We start from the raw sequence: 16333 nt of genomic DNA, 5'->3' as shown, positions 1-16333 counted from the left end.
GTTTGGGAGTTCTTCCTTCCTTGGAGAGCTGTTAGGTTATAATCAAACACTTATGCATTGATAGCATATTTTTAAATGTTATTAAAATTTATTGCAGTTCACTAGTTTTTTAAATATGTTGTTATTGCCTATATTACTTCCCTCACCTATTTTAGAATTAAATTAAGCATGGGTTTTCTTTTTCTTTTCTTCCTTTTTATGAGCTTCTGCTCTTTCTGTTTTGAGTTTGTATGCTTAAATACTTTTTAACAAAAAGAATCCTCACCTTTCCTACCAGGACTTAAAGTATCTTAAGGGGAAAAAAGTTTACAGCAGTGATGCAAATGTGTCATGTTAAAAAGAAGGAAAAGTCTTAAATCCTTAATTTAATCTTCACTAAAGTGAATTACTCTATTCTTTCTAAATTATACTTGTTCAAGTATGTAATAAAGTGTGTGTTTTTTAACCATCTGTTGACTTTAATAACTTCCTGATTAAACTTCTATGACAGCTTATAAATTTCAGCTGAGTAAGCCTTTATAATTGTCACTGTCTTCTAATGCTAAATACATGAACAAAGTTTTAAAACTAAGAGTAATTACATTTCATTTAAGTACCTGCTTTGTAACTGCTATACACGAGAGGTCTTACATGTTCTTTTCTTCATTCCATTATTATAGTTCTGCAGAATCAGAAGATTTGGCAGTACATTTATATCCAGGAGCTGTTACTATTCAAGGTGTTCTCAGGAGAAAAACTTTGTTAAAAGAAGGCAAAAAGCCTACAGTAAGATATTATCGTATTATATTTTAACACACCTCTAAAAATAAGCAAACATACAGGACCCTAAAAAATATGAAAACAATGAAATAAAACCAGATGTATGGTACACTTGAAATAATTGAAAATGCACATTTGCCTCACCGTGTTTCTTAATTTAGACTTCAGTTAGATCATACATTGAGGGTGTGTCCATCAAGGTGCTCCTGTACCCCTCTCTGTCCCCTAATGTAGTTCTTACACAAAACCATTTCTCGGAGAACCTTGAAAGTATATGCCATTATGAAATATTCTAGTAATAAGTTTAGGAAAAATAAAGAATTGAGAGTAATAACCCTAAAAAGTGGAATGCAACCAATTTTGTTTTGTCAGTCCTAAGTTGTTTATTTAAATCTCTGTAATGAAGTTTTGTTTTCCTTCGTGAAATAAAACCCAGATATTAAATGTCCTCCAAACCATTGTTATATTTTTTTAAGTGGTAAAAGTTTAGTAGCACAAAGCCTTTTGTATGTAACATAGAAGTTTCTTGTTCCCCAGCAAGCAGTTTGACTGCTAAAGAAAGAAGACTTTGTTTTTTTCTTTTCTCAAATAATAGTATAATTTATCTAGTTTGGAATAAAAACTTCAGTATGTATCCAAACTTAACACTTTTGAAGATATGAGAGCTTCTTAAAATGTAAAAATGGTTTACAGCTGAGCAGTCTGATTTTGCCGCTTACGTTCCAGTAAGCCACACGAGGCCAGCTCGTAAAAACTAGGAGTCGCGTGTCAGTTGAGGCATTATGACACTCTTGTGTGTCAGATGCTGGAAACAGAGCAGCAAACAAGGTGAGGCACAGTGCCTGCCTTGTGCAAATGACATTCCAACAAGACAAATAGAAAGTAAGTCCTTGAAATAAGGTAATGGCATGGCAGGTGAGAGGATGAGGAGAGGTGTCAGCACAGCGAGGCATCTGAGCTGCTGTCTGAACAAGGCAGGTGAGCTAGCCGTGTGAGGATCTGAGTTCAGGCAGCGAGAAGGCCTGTGGAGCTGAGGTGCAGCAGGTGGAGGAGGTGAAGTCAGAGAGAACGGGTAGGGTTGCTTGGTGATGTATTAGGTGCGGTGTATGAGAGCGCGTGACGTGAAGGTGGTACCTGGGTTGGGGGCTGAGCTGGATGAATGTTGGGAATGTTTACTGAAACAAGGAAAGTTTTTTCAAGAAAGGGCCGGTAAGTCTTAGCTAATTTCACTTTAATGTGCGTTTTAGGCATAGAAGTGGAGATGTCAGTTTAGCTCTAAAAAGTACAGGTCAGAAGTTCAGCAGAGAGGTGGTGGCCAGAGATGGAGATGTGGGTGTCGTTTGTATACAGATGGTATTTGAAGTATGGGACCAGGTGAGACATTTTCTGTGAAGAAAGTATAGCTGGGGAAGAAAAGAGGGCCGAGGATAGAACTATGTAACACATCAAGGTCTGCTATGAGAAGCATAGAGGAAAATGAAGGAACTGTTACCAGAGAAGCGCAGCGGTTAAAGTATTTCAAGAAGGAAGGAGTGGCCAGCCGTGTCGGATGTTGCTAAGAGGTTGACTGTGGTAAGAACAGAGGCTTTGGGATATGTCAGTGATCAGTGACCTTTACATCAGCAGCCTAACTGAAAGTAAGTTGAGAAAATGGGCAAGAGAGAAGTAGAGTCAGGGATTAGAGACACCTTGCAAGAAGTTAATGCTGTGAACAGGAGCAGAAAAATTGGATGCTCTCTGATGGGGCAGAGGACACGGCGGTGGAGGGATTTTCAAAGATGAGAGTGCTGTGAAGCCTCATTTGTGTAATGATGGGAGAGGGAGAGAAATCAAGACAGTGGAGAGAGGAGTAAATGACAAAAGCAGATTTCTTGAGGGAGTGAGACATAGTAGGAATCTAGAGCAAAAGGAGGGTAGTTTCTCCTTTGATAAAAGCAGCGTTAACTCTTCTGTTGCAGCAGGAAGAAAGGCCAAGTAGGTGGGTCTACAAATAGATGGAATTGGTCTGGGAAGATGAGGAAGTCCTCACCAGATTTCACCTATTTCTCTCTGGGGAGTGTGCAGTGCTATCATAAGGGGATGGAGTACTAGGGTTTTTGAAAAGGAATGAAATGGTTATCTCCAGAGAGAAGGAGGATAATGACTTCATGGGGTAAAAATGAAGTACTGTTGATTTCTAAAGAGATTGTTGGTTCTAATTTTATCAGTTGGCACAATTGTGTGATTTCTCCAGCAATATTCGGTTATTATAATGTGCCAAGTAATCAGATGGTTAGATTTAAATAGGGCTAGGGTTCTATCAGGAGAGAGGGACAGTGAGATTGAAGGATTTGGAAGGGAATGGCCATAGTGCTGGACCATGTGGTATTGGCTAAATACGAAGAAGGAAGAGGAAGGATACAGGATGGCGAGGCAGCGGCAAGGGTAGATAATGTTAAAAAGGGGTATGGGTTTTGATAAAACCAATAGTTATCTGAATGAAAGTAGTAGTAGAGCATATTCAGTGGAAGTGACAGGAATGTGGGAGATAAAAGATTTCAGCAGTGATTCAACTCTAAGATTAGACTAAGGTGGCTGGAGTGGAGCTAAAGGTCATCAGCACTAAGAAAGTAAAGAAACTGAGAAGCCGGTGGTAGTATGTTCCTGTGTTTGTCTTTCCAGGTGGCATCGTGGACAAAGTATTGGGCAGCTCTGTGTGGAACACAGCTTTTTTACTATGCTGCCAAATCTCTAAAAGCTACAGAGAGAAAGCATGTAAGTATTCCTCCTCTGAACTGCTAGCAGAGTTTCAGTCCCTCTTCATGGTTGTAAAGAAAGTAGTCCAGATGGAATGCAGCAATTTGGATCATTTCCATATTCTATTCCAGAAGTTCTTAACATCTATTCCTTGTGTGAGTGTTGCGGTAGAATTATTTTTATTTAGTAAGACCATTCCAGGGAAGGTCTTGGAATAACTTCCATATTTAGAGTTTCTTTTTTTGAATGCTATTTTTCCATCAAAGCTCAAAAATGCTTATTCCCACTCTATTTTGGCATCAAAACCTTCCCAAGTCTGGGTTTCTTGTTCAGAAAGTAGTTGAAAATTACTGCTTTGGAGTCTCAGTTCATAATCTGTAAAATGTGAAAAATTGGGACCATCATCTAAAGTTCTTTGCCACCTCAATCTCAGGAGTGGTTTTTCTCAACAGTGAAGAGGAATAATAGTTACTATGCTTACTCTAGTCCACTTTTTTGTGTTGCATATTACTTAGAAGAAGCCTCTCAATGCACTTTTCTCCAAATGTAGAATCTTCTATAAATCTCTTTTGCATGCTGTTTTGTTTTTATATGCTAGTGATACAGTCTTTGAAAGGAAGAAATTTTCTATGTTGCATTAATAAAATCCCCTTGAGAAGAATTTTATTTCTAAGTCATGTAGTTTGCCATGAAATTAAGTGGTTTACCATACCAAGGAAAGGTAATCCACTAAAAAAACTGAGTCCTTTTACTATGTATAAATTATCCAGTGACATTGCATAATTCAGAGAAGCTCTTCTTTATTCTTATAGAAGAGTATGTTATTGGTTTAAATGAATGTTGTAAGTGCCATAAAATAGTATCAACCTTCGTTCCTTGCCATACCTACACCTGTCATTGTCCTGAATTTCACATTAATCATTGCCTTGCTCTTCTCTAATTTAGAGTTTACCATATATGTTTCCTTAAACAACACATTGCTTCATTTTTGCACCGTACCTGAATGGAATCATATAAATTCTGAAATTCTGGCTTTTTTTTTTTTTAAGGGCGGGGGAGGGGCAGAGGAAGAGGGAGAATCAGGGCCTGACCTGGGGCTCAATCCCACAACCCTGAAATCATGATCTGAGCTGAAATGAAGAGTCAGACACTTAACCAGCTGAGCCCTCAGGCGCCCCTGAAGTTCTGGCTTTTTTGCCCACTGTTATTTTACAATTGTTTAGATAAAGTCCTCACATTGAGGTAAAGGACTGTTTTTTGTATTCTGGTCAAAGTGACTAATACTCACACACCCAACAGAGTTACACACACTAGTTCCACCCAAACATTTTGCAGAGTAATTGCCTCTGATTAATACTGCTATCCTCAAAGGGAGGAAAAAAGATTGCTATAGCTAAATTAAATCCTTTGTCTTCAGATACAGTTAACTTTTCACATAGCCACTTTGAGATGCTTGGCTCAGTTTCACTTAGTTGACGATTATAAAGAAGTAGCTATTCAAAATTAAATATTTTTTTATTTTTTCCTAAACTTTAGTTAGAAAGAAGCCAGATGAAACTAGAGCATACTGGGTTGTAAGGAAATCAAATTGAGTGCCAAGGAAATGAACTATATTCCTAATCTTCTTAAATTAAAACTGCTCGGGTTAAAGAAGGAATTACAAGAACAACATAGAGAGTAGAGAGGCAGGCTCGTGTTAATATTATAGAATCAGTTTTGAGATGTGGCACAGAACTAAAAGCAGTGAAAGGAAAACTTTTTTAAATCATTTTCAAACAAAATTATATTATTAGAAGAAAATAATGGCTATATATAAGCAACAGATAAAGGATTAAAATGTATTCTATAAACAGAGCACCACCTATGTAGTGTTCTTGCCAAAAGTTTAACCTGAATCTAATCATGAAGAAACAGTCAAATCCAGATGGGACGTTCTACAAGACAACTGGCTTGGATTCTTAAGACCAAAATTTGGTAGATGGGGCGGGGCGGGGGGTGGGGGCGGACAGGAGGACTGTTATAGATTAAAAGAGACTGAAGAATCTGAGAGGTAAATGCAATATGTGTACTTCAGTTGAATCCTGGAGGTAATTTCTTTTTTTTTTTAACCACAAAGGTCATAATTGGGACAATTGAAAAAATTTTAATATGGGTTTTATAAAAAATGATGTATCTGTTAAATTTCTTAGATACTTATATTGTGGTTATATAGAAATATATTCTTAGGCTATACGTGCTGAAATATTTAGGACTCAGTTTTATGATGTCTGCAGTTCAAAAAGATCAAGCAAATGCATAAAATGTAGATTCGTGGGTAACCACTGTGGCATTCTTTCAACTTTGTAGTTTCAACCTTTCAAAATTGAAAGCTGGAGGGAGAAAAAATTACTAATGAAGATATACCTGTTCATTTAGGTCTATAAATGCAGAAGGAAGAAATCTGGAAGCCTACAAACCTATAAGTTTTATTACTCTCCATATATTTTTTTTGCCTCTGAGGAACAGAATAGGCTTGCCAGGGTAGAATAACTGGGGAGAGCGAAGGGGGACTCCTATTATGTCTATATTTTTAGACTTTTTTAAGATTTTATTTATTTATTTGAGAGGGAGAACACAAGCGGGGTGAAGGTGGGGAGGGGCAGCGGGAGAGGGAGAAGCAGACTCCCCGCTGAGCAGGGAGCCAGACCTGGGGCTCAATCCTGACCTGAGCCAAAGGCAGACACTTAACCGACTGAGCCACCCAGGAGCCCCTTTTTGGATGTTTTAAAATGAAAACATTCACTGTAAAAATGTTTTTTATTGGAAGTTTATTCATTGTAAAAAAAAATTTTGGAGGTATGTTTGAACCCATTGCTGTATGGTAAAGAGTGAATAAATACTATTCAATTAGTTAAATTTTTAAAGACCAAGACTGTGCTTGAAAAGAAATCTGTAACAAAACTAACAACTTTCCACAGCTCAGAATAAAACAGGACATTAGAAAAAGGGAAAGAGGAGATAAATAGAAGATGAAATATAATTGGCTAGTAAACATGAAAAGATGATCAACCTTATTAGGTATCAAAAATGCAGGTTAAAGAAGATGCCCTTGGGCGCCTGGGTGGCTCAGTTGGTTAAGCGACTGCCTTCGGCTCAGGTCATGATCCTGGAGTCCCGGGATCGAGTCCCGCATCGGGCTCCCTGCTCGGCAGGGAGTCTGCTTCTCCCTCTGACCCTCCTCCCTCTCATGCTGTCTCTCATTCTCTCTGTCTCAAATAAATAAATAAAATCTTAAAAAAAAAAAAAAAGAAGATGCCCTTTTTTGCTATTAGGCAAAAATTTTGAAGATTGTTAGTAGAGCATTGTCCATGGTGTAGGGAAACATAGACTATTATCCATGATTTGCAGAAATTTAAATTGGTATTGTTTTTGTGGTGGGCAGTCCTAGTCCGTATATAACCTAATAATAACCAGTGATTCCTTATCTGAGAATCTGTCCTGTGGAAGTCCTTGAACCAAGTGCACAAAAATTCCTGTAGAAGAATATTCCTGTAGTGTTTATAATAGAAATCTATAAAGACTCAAAATACTTACCAATAAGGAAGTACTGATAAGTGAAAACTATAAGAGTACAAATACGCCCCCATTAGTACAGTGAACCCTTGAACAACTAGGTTAGAGGTACCTACGCCACCTCCCTCCCACACCTGTGCAGTTGAAAATCTGTGTATAACTTTCAACTCCCCAAAAACTTAACTACCAATAGCCTACTACTGATCAAAAGCTTTACCAATAACATAAACAGTTGGTTGACACATTTTGTATATGTATTGTATGATGTATTATTACAATAAAGTAAGCTAGAAAAAATGTTAAGAAAAGCATAAGGAAAAAAAAGACACTGTAATGTATTTATCCAAAAAAATCGGCATTTTAAGTAGACCTGCATAGTTAAAACCCATGTTGTTCAAGGGTCAGCTGTATATGAAGACCAACAGCATCAAGAAAGTCTTTGGTGTAAATGCATAGAGAAAGGTCAGGCATTTGTTTTCTTGATTTTTCTGCGTGGATAACCAATTTTCCTGGCATCATTTATTGAACAGTTCATTCTTCCTTCATCAGTCTGCAGAGTCCACTCTTGTCATACGAATTTGCGTCTCTACGCCCAGATGGCTCTCTTGACTTTCATCACCCTGTCTGTTTGTCCCTGTCCTGTAGCCCATGGTCTCAATTACTGTAGCTCTATGAGTCTTGATGTGTATTAGGGCAGGTCCTGACTAACTCTTCCCAAGAGTGTATTGCCTATTTCTGCTCCTTTGCTCTGGTATATAAATTTTAGAATCAGCTTCTGAAGTTCCGTAAAATCCTACTGAAATTTTTATTGAAATGACACTGAATCTATATAAATCAATTTAGAGAGAATTGACATCTTTACAAATCAAACCTTTTTCTTCATCTCATGGTATTTCTTCATTGTTTTATGTCTCGGATGCCTTTTATGCGTTCTACTTCTGTATATTTTTTGTCGCATGTATTGCTAGATACCCCTCTTATAAATGACTTTTATAGTTCTCGTGTATAGAATTACAGTTGATTTTCATACTGATCTTTTCCAAGTGTCTTTGCTCATCATTCTTATTAATTTGGTAGATGTGAGTGGATTTTCTTTGTCCATGAGTAATGGCAGTTTTATTTCTTCCTTACTCTTATACCTTTTATTTCCTTTTTGTTACCCTATTAAGCTGACTAGCTCTTCAAATTCTGTGTTGAATGGAAGTAGCAATGATAGGCATCCTTGTCTTGATACTGATTTTGAAATGTTTTTAGCATTTTACCCTTGAGTGTGTGTGGCAGGGTTTTGATTTTGGGCTGTCTTTTTTTTTTTTTTTTTTTTGTCATCTTTCCTGCGTTATTTTGGTTTGGTTTTTGTGTAGGTTTTGTTTGTTTGCTTGGTGGTTACTCTTTATTGAATTAGGAAGTTCCCTTCTATTCCTAGTCTGTCACAAATATACATTATATTTTAGCAAAAGCTTGTTGGGTAAACTGAGTTGAATGTATTTTTTTCTTTCTTAATCTGTTAATATGGTGATTTAGTTTAATAATTTTTCTAAAGTTAAAAAAATAATTTTTGAACTTGATTGAACTAATCTTGCTTTCTTGAAATAAACCCAACTTAGTTGCATTGGTTGATTTCTTTTTTTTTTTTTTAAAGATTTTATTTATTTATTTGAGAGAGAGAATGAGATAGAGAGAGCATGAGAGTGGGGAGGGTCAGAGGGAGAAGCAGACTCCCCGCTGAGCAGGGAGCCCGATGTGGGACTCGATCCCAGGACTCCAGGATCATGACCTGAGCCGAAGGCAGTCGCTTAACCAACTGAGCCACCCAGGCGCCCCGCATTGGTTGATTTCTAACATTAAACCAACCTCACATTCCTCGGATAAATCCAGATTGGTCATCTCATATCAACTTTTTTTTTTTTAAGATTTATTTATTTTAGAGAGCAAGAGAGAGCATGAGCAGGAGGGGCAGAGGGAGAGAGAGAATCTTGGGCAGACTCCATGCTGAGCGTGGAGCCCAACGTGGGGCTCTGTCTCATGACCACGAGATCACGACCTGAGCAGAAACCAAGAGTCAGACACTCGACCAACTACACTACCCAGACACCCCTATCAGCTTTTTTATACACCAGTATTTTATTTAACATTTTTCCATTTATGGTCACGAATGAAATTAACCTAATTTTCTGTTCTTTTCTAACAGCCCTTTTTTTTCATTACATTTATTTCAAGTTTAACTTAAAAAAAAAGAATAGAAAAGTAACAAGCATACTAAGAATACCTTTTTTTGAGAAATACAAGTAAGAATATATTATTAAGAATTGTCTGGGTCACCAGGGTGACTCAGTCGGTTGAGCATCCAGCTCTTGATCTCAGCTCACTCATGATCTCAGGGTCATGAGTTCAAGCCCCGTGTTGGGCTCCATGCTGGGCATGGAGCCTACTTAAAAAAAAAAAAAAAATAGCACTGCTGGTTTAGTAAATCATCAGGTTTCAGGTAATACCCCTATTACATTGTATACTTTACTTACGCTGTGTTATATGTTAATTATATCTCAATAAAGCTGGGTAAAAAAAGATAACACCTCTATTAAAATGTAGGTGTGTTTCCTAATAAGGAAGGGGTTCAGGGGAGTGTAGTAAGGAACAGAAAAAACCCACAGAGATGAATTTATCAGATCCAACGACAGATCATGCTTTTTTGGGAATCAAGACTTTGGACAGGTTTTGATGAAGAGTTGAAGCTAGGAAGGATCTGAAGAGTAGGAGACTGTCTAAAGAGGGCATGCCTAAATAGAATTTAGTAGTAAGTAAAAGGCTGTGAGCAGACTTAACCAACATGAAGTCACAAATATTATCTCTCATGGGAGAAACTGAAAATATGCTTATCCTTAATTTTTGCTTAGGATGAGCCATAAATTTTGTGTTTGCATTAATGATCTTTTTATCTTTCAGTTCAAATCAACATCAAATAAGAACGTATCTGTGGTAGGATGGATGGTGATGATGGCTGATGACCCAGAACACCCAGATCTCTTCTTGCTGACTGACTCTGAGAAAGGTGAATGATTAGCATATCTAGGGTTTAAGGTATTGCGAGTACATAACGTTCAGTTGGTCCAAACATAGTTTAACTAGAATACTTGACCAGGAACATGTTTTTGTAGTTTTGTCTCTTGGGAAATAATTCTGTCTCATAATGTAGAGTAATGATATCAATATTTCTGGTATCAATATCTGTTATAAGCATATTTTCTTTGCTGCATGGGCATAAGCTTGAAATTAAAAGCCCAGGTAATCCTTAAGGAGCTAAGAACCAGGCAGAGAGGGAGGGAAGGAGGGAACTGGAGAATCAGTTACTTTAAAGCCTCAGAAATCTGCTATATATGTAGTACCCCTTCGTCTATACCCTCAAATAAATTGTTATGCTTAAGTTCTGAATGTGGCAGAGGTTTTCCTCTAAATGATTTTTAGTCCATTATTTTTAATGAGGTTAATATGTTATTTAACTCCTATCGCTTTCCAAATAAGTATAATTCATAATGAATACTTTGCTTACAATATTGAGAGAGGCTTATGAAGGAAATGATTGACTCTTGACCAGTGGAGTTTTTTAAGTGGATCAGAGAAGTTGGAGGGTGGGCCGTGTAGAATCAGACCCTGCATCTCTAGTGGAGGCCGCAGGTGGCCGTCGGAACACAGCCTGACGTGATTGCTGCTCTTCCTGCATGTTGATAAGCACCTCAGAGGGAGCCAGATGGGAAATTCTTTCCTCTCTGCCCAGAATCTGCCACTGCAGCAACTCACCACCGAAATTCTGTTTATTGACCGTACAGTTATATTTTCACCTCTATTCAGAATGTATTTTATAGCAACCGATATTCCACTTTTAGGATATTACAGCATTTTAAGTGAAAACTTAAGCAAATATATTGAATACGGAAAAAAAATAATAGTAGGAAAATGTCTCATTTTGAGATGAACTAGATTGACTTACAGAGTAAGAACTCCCTGCTCAGCATTCTGAATTAGAAGTCCCTGTCCCAACCCCAAATCCCAAAGGCATTATTCATAAAATTACATTTTAAGGAGATCATTTTCACTGGGCTTAGTTAACATTTTATTTTCTTTCAGTTTCCCTAGTGTAGCTTGATGGGACTCTTTCCAAGTAACCAAGGTTTTTGTAACATTTGTACAAATGGTCTTTTGGAGGGGGAGGAGAAAGTAGATAAATGGCAGCTATGGCCAGCTTAATTGTAGATACGCCTTCGATTCAGATTGCTCTAATGTCCACATCTGAGTTCAGCAAGTAAAACAGTATTATTTAACATGAAACATTGGTGATGAAACTGTTGCTTCTGAAAGTAAAAAAGTTCTCTGAGTGTTCCAGTCTCAAAGGAAAGCTCTGTCATGCCTAAAGAAAGGTCAGACTCTTGGGCCGTTGAATGCAGTTATAAAGGAGAGAGTAGAATTCGATACAAATTGGGAAATAAAAACTTAGGTCAATGAAAAAAGGGAATAAAGCTCAACTTAGGGCAGCCTTCAGTACATGAATCCTTTGTTTTTTCAGTCTATCACCTTAATACATAACAACCATATAAGATTTATCTATTATGTGTCAATCTTGAATTAGTCAACATAAGTTCTAAATATACACAACACGGATGAGTTTTTAATTTTCTAAAAGAGGAATCAGTGAGTCTTTAGATTTTCCCAGAAATCCCTCAGTAGACCCAGAAATCCGTGATAATTTCAGCAAACGTAACTAACACCTAAAAGCATGGTTGATATTGATCCTTAATCATATTACATACCTAATGTTTAAATGTTAAACGTGTTAAAGCATTTTGCCTGTAAAAACTTAATATTAACATATTCTGTACTCAGTCCCACATACAAATCTAGGGGAGCCAAACGATTCTTTTATTTAGGTATACTTTTCTCTAAAGAATATTTAAGGAGACAAGAATACTTCTCTTCCAATTCATAAGCAGCAAAACGGTGACTTTCTGAATAAATGATACCATGTGAGCATAGCATTGAGAACTCTTCTTTTTATTCATATTGGAAAATCAGGTGCTAGAGACAGAGAATTCTGAAACTGAGAATTCTAGTCATGTTTCATTTTGCTCTTTGATATATGACTGAATTATTATATGTCAGAGTCCTTAAAATTTTATCATTTTCCCCTTGTTTTTAATAACTTTAGGAAACTCATACAAGTTTCAAGCTGGCAACAGAATGAACGCGATGCTGTGGTTCAAGCATTTGAGCGCAGCTTGCCAAAGCAACAAGCAGCAGGTGAGCAGTGTCTCTCGGTCCTCAGGATGGTCCGTCGCTTGGGACTGTATTTAAAAGAGTTCCAAGGGAAGTAAACAGATTAATTTTATGAATGAAGAAGGAAAATGATACTGTTTTTATTCTTTTTCTTACAGCAGTCGGCAAGTATGAAGTCCACATTTTAGTGAGGAGATAGTCAATAAAATAATGAACAAATAAAATTTCAAATGCTGAAAACTATATACAGAACTATATATACATACATATATATGGAAAACAAAATAGAATTATGTGATACAGAGTGATGAGAGTAGACACAACTTTAAATAAATAAGAGTGGGCAGCAGAGATCTCCCCAAAGACATTGACGTGAGTGACAAGAAGGAACAGCCATGTGAAGATTAAGGTCTGCTGGAGGGCACAGCAAGTTCAAAGGTCCTGAAGCTGGAAGGAGCTTAAGGTGTTCAAAAGAGGCAAATGTTGCCCATGTCGGTAGAAAATAGTGAGAGACAAAGAAATAGAGCTCCAGGGGCGTAAAACTTAGATGGCACTTTAATAAACATTATTGTGATTCATCGTTACTCTGTTAATAACCTGAGTAGGTTCCTGTGGTTGCAGCAAAACCCAGAGCCATTTGGATCTGTTTGTTTTTATTTCACTGAAACAAAGATGGTCTAATTCAAAGGCTTTCAGCTGCAGAGGAGAAATGAAGCCATGGTGTTGTTTTCCCCAAACCCTGTTGCAGATCTAAAGTTGAGCCACGGATTGGTAGAACAGACGTAAAATAAACATAACTGCAGTTATGGAAATATGTGTAGACTTTTTGTAGGCCAGTTTTTACTTGAATATATTTGAAGACCATTGATTTCAGGTACTGAAAATCAGAAGTGTACAGTTAAGTGTTATCCGTAGCTAATTGTGAATAATACAATACACCATATAAGTTTATATCACTTATTAAAAGTATTTTTCACCCTGTGCTGTCAGGACCAGAGTTCTACCCCTTTTTTGATAAAGGAAGAAACTAGTCTCAGAAATGCTAAATGACCTACACAGGGTCAAACAAGCAAATGTCTTTATCTTTAGGTCCATTCTTTTTAAATATTGTTAGAATAGGCTTTGTTCTCTTAGAATTTTTATTTCAAATATATATATGAAAGACTGATAGCAGTATTTGGTATCATTTTTAGCACCCTCCACTAAGGGCATAAAACGCCATAGAACAGACTACTTTCTTGCCTTTGTCAAGTTAGGGCCTGGGACAGAGTGAACAGACTAAGCTTATGTGCAACTCAACTTACATTCTTTAAGTGTGCTTAAAGTATTGTCATTCACAGCTGTGAAATGTGAAAATTTTTGGTAGAAGCCTCTGATTCACTCAAGTATAATACCTTAAATCATATTCAAGGAACTTAGGAGGAAATGAACTTATACTTTATTTAAACATGGGTTTCTTATAACCAGACCTGAGAATTTATACTTTAAGCACTTGAGCATTTGTATTGTATTTGATTTATGATTCAATTATGATTGTATTATTAAAGATCTTTTCATTCAGAAGGTGACACATGTAAGAGACTCCCCCTCCCCTTTTTCTTGAATATTCTAGGTTTTCAGAAAAAGATTACTAAAGTGATAGCTGTTAAGCTGTTTTAAAGGACAGAGAAATGACCACTGAAGTGAGAATATCTCTCCCAGCACAACTTCAGAAAACAGTAAGGGTTAAGAGTTTTTTTTTAACATGGTGAAACCCTCTTTAGTCCTTGTCTAGAGGACTCATCAGCTGATTTTCAAAAACAAAATATACTTATATTTCAAAGAATTCTTGTGGAATTTCTCCTCACTACAATGTGGACTTCATGTCTTATTGTTGATTTCTATAAGGAATCAAATTAAACTCGAACCAGTCTATAAGCCTCAAACTATTTTTTTTTTTAAAGATTTTATTTATTTATTTGACAGAGAGAGAGAGATAGCGAGAGCAGTAACACAAGCAGGGGGAATGGGAGAGGGAGAAGCAGGCTTCCCGCCGAGCAGGGAGCCCGATGTGGGACTCGATCCCAGGACCCTGGGATCATGACCTGAGCCGAAGGCAGACGCTTAACGACTGAGCCACCCAGGCGCCCAAGCCTCAAACTATTATATAACCTGTTGATTTTTCAGTCACCAAGTGTCAGATCAGAATTTATCTAACGATGAGTTTTATTCTTTCATACTTACTTTCATGATGATTTCACAAAGAAATTCTTAGTAATGTTCATTATAAAATTATCCATGCTGGATTTAAAAATGTGCATGTAGGAATTCCTGGTAAAACAGAGACTGAGAAAATAGACGATAAGTATGTTTGTCAGAGTGTCACCCTAACTAGAGCCACACTTCTTGTTCATTTGCTCACTCAGCGGACATCTGCTGAGCACCCTGTGTTGGACAAGAAAGATACCGTCTCCGCCCTTTCTCCCATTCCAATTTCAGTTTTCTGGAAAGAGAGTATTAACTGTGATTTTCTCAAAAATGTTCTAGCATATTTTATTCATTATTCATAAATGATTGCAGTACCTTCTGTCAAATTACTTCTTTAAAAAGTATCTGGGCTTAAAATGATGAAGAAACATAAGAAATAGTACTTTGAAAAGCAACTTTTAAATACTATCAGTTTTGTACTGCTTATATTTTTAAGGTTCCTACAAACTTGATGACTTTTGAGTAGAAGCCTAAGAAAGACGCGAGGTGAACTATCACCCCTAAGTGAGAGTGAGGAGGTGACGCGAGCGCCAGCTATGAGCCAGTTCTGGGCCAGGAGGAGCCCAGAGGCTGCGTCTCAAGCCTTTGGAGTTCTGAACCAAAAAAAGCACTAATTTCAGGGAATGAAGTGAGATATTCCCAGAGAACACATTGGAGTCACTAAACAAACTGCCATGGACCGCGCTGCTTTTCTCTGAACTGACCTGCGGAAACCACTGCCTTAAACGAACGAAAGGAAAACCAACATGAAGCACCAAATAGTGTGTGTGCATCTTCTGGCGGTGCTGTGCTTGGAATAGATCGTAGCCCATTTGCGTTTCTTTTAACTTTGTACTAATTTTGGAGGGGGGAATCTCCTTTTTTTAGACACACTTTAAAAAGGAAAATATCTTTCTTATGAGTTATGTGAGGGGCTGGTGTAGAAAGGAGGTGTGAAGATGCTCCGCCTGCTCCGGGGGGCTTCTCCGCTCCCGGTCATCTGCAGCCTCCCCAGCTCTCCCACGGCAAGAGTTTCGGGATTAGACATGTTCATAATGTGAGTTGTTGGGGTTTGTTTGGGATTGGGGGCGGGGGTTGTTTCGAATGAGGGGAGATTTTTCTTAAACACTAAACTTCGGAAATTGAGTTCTGGGTGGGGATCATCATTTCTTGCAGGAGGCATGAAGGCTGAGCGCTCCTATTCCAGACACTCTTTTCAAGTGGGCTCCAGAAAGCATGGTTGTTTTTAACTGGGTTTAAAATTTAGCCTTCTATATGAATTCATTGTTGGACCACAGATCTGCTTAGGAAAGAACCGTAATCCCAACCTAAACTTTTCTGAGATTTTACAGTAATTACATTTTTTTTCAAGTGAATTGAATTATCCCTTCTACCAGTCTCTGGTGACTTTTGTCGTCAAGATGATATACTGATACTTCATCAGGATATTTTCTCTTACAGTGTTTCATGTACACAATGCCAGTTATTTTTTTTATTATTCATTTTCGTTATTTTTGTTAAGTATGAGAGTCAGGATTACATTTGTTTAAAAGAGCTTCCGCATATGTATGTGTGTATGTATTTTATTATAAGTCACAGAAAATAATTTTAAAAGGGAAAAGGGTGAAAGATTGAGATTCTGGGAATCTTAAGTATCAAAACTTCCCTTCTTATGTAACTTTCCTTTATTACAAAACACTTTTCTGAAAACGTACTGTAGGTCCTGGCCATGAAACCATATTCTGTCAGTGGTAGACCAAGCTGTTTTGGGAGAGCTCTTCCATGCAACAGTGCGTTT

The 16333-nt window shown here is 37.4% G+C and overlaps 1 protein-coding gene across 5 annotated transcripts in view; it reads left to right on the top strand.

The window, feature by feature from the left end:
* The window catches only part of RALGPS2 (Ral GEF with PH domain and SH3 binding motif 2), a 151952-nt gene extending 136354 nt beyond the window's left edge, over positions 1-15598 (top strand). For 3 of the 5 annotated variants that reach the window (XM_021682807.1, XM_021682806.1, XM_021682804.1), the window contains 5 exons: positions 660-765; positions 3421-3513; positions 9988-10093; positions 12242-12333; positions 14993-15598. In XM_021682807.1, the coding sequence (XP_021538482.1) occupies positions 660-765; positions 3421-3513; positions 9988-10093; positions 12242-12333; positions 14993-15022 (427 nt within the window). In that variant the 3' untranslated portion in view covers positions 15023-15598. Of the gene's footprint in view, positions 1-659; positions 766-3420; positions 3514-9987; positions 10094-12241; positions 12334-12467; positions 13011-14992 lie in introns of those variants that run through there. The other 2 variants (XM_021682805.1, XM_044915939.1) reach the window with 2 other exon arrangements.
* Positions 15599-16333: the final 735 nt, after the last annotated feature.

The sequence above is a fragment of the Neomonachus schauinslandi genome, chromosome 6 (assembly GCF_002201575.2).
Source record: "Neomonachus schauinslandi chromosome 6, ASM220157v2, whole genome shotgun sequence".
NCBI lineage: Eukaryota > Metazoa > Chordata > Mammalia > Carnivora > Phocidae > Neomonachus > Neomonachus schauinslandi.
This window is presented reverse-complemented; position numbering and strand designations above follow the sequence as displayed.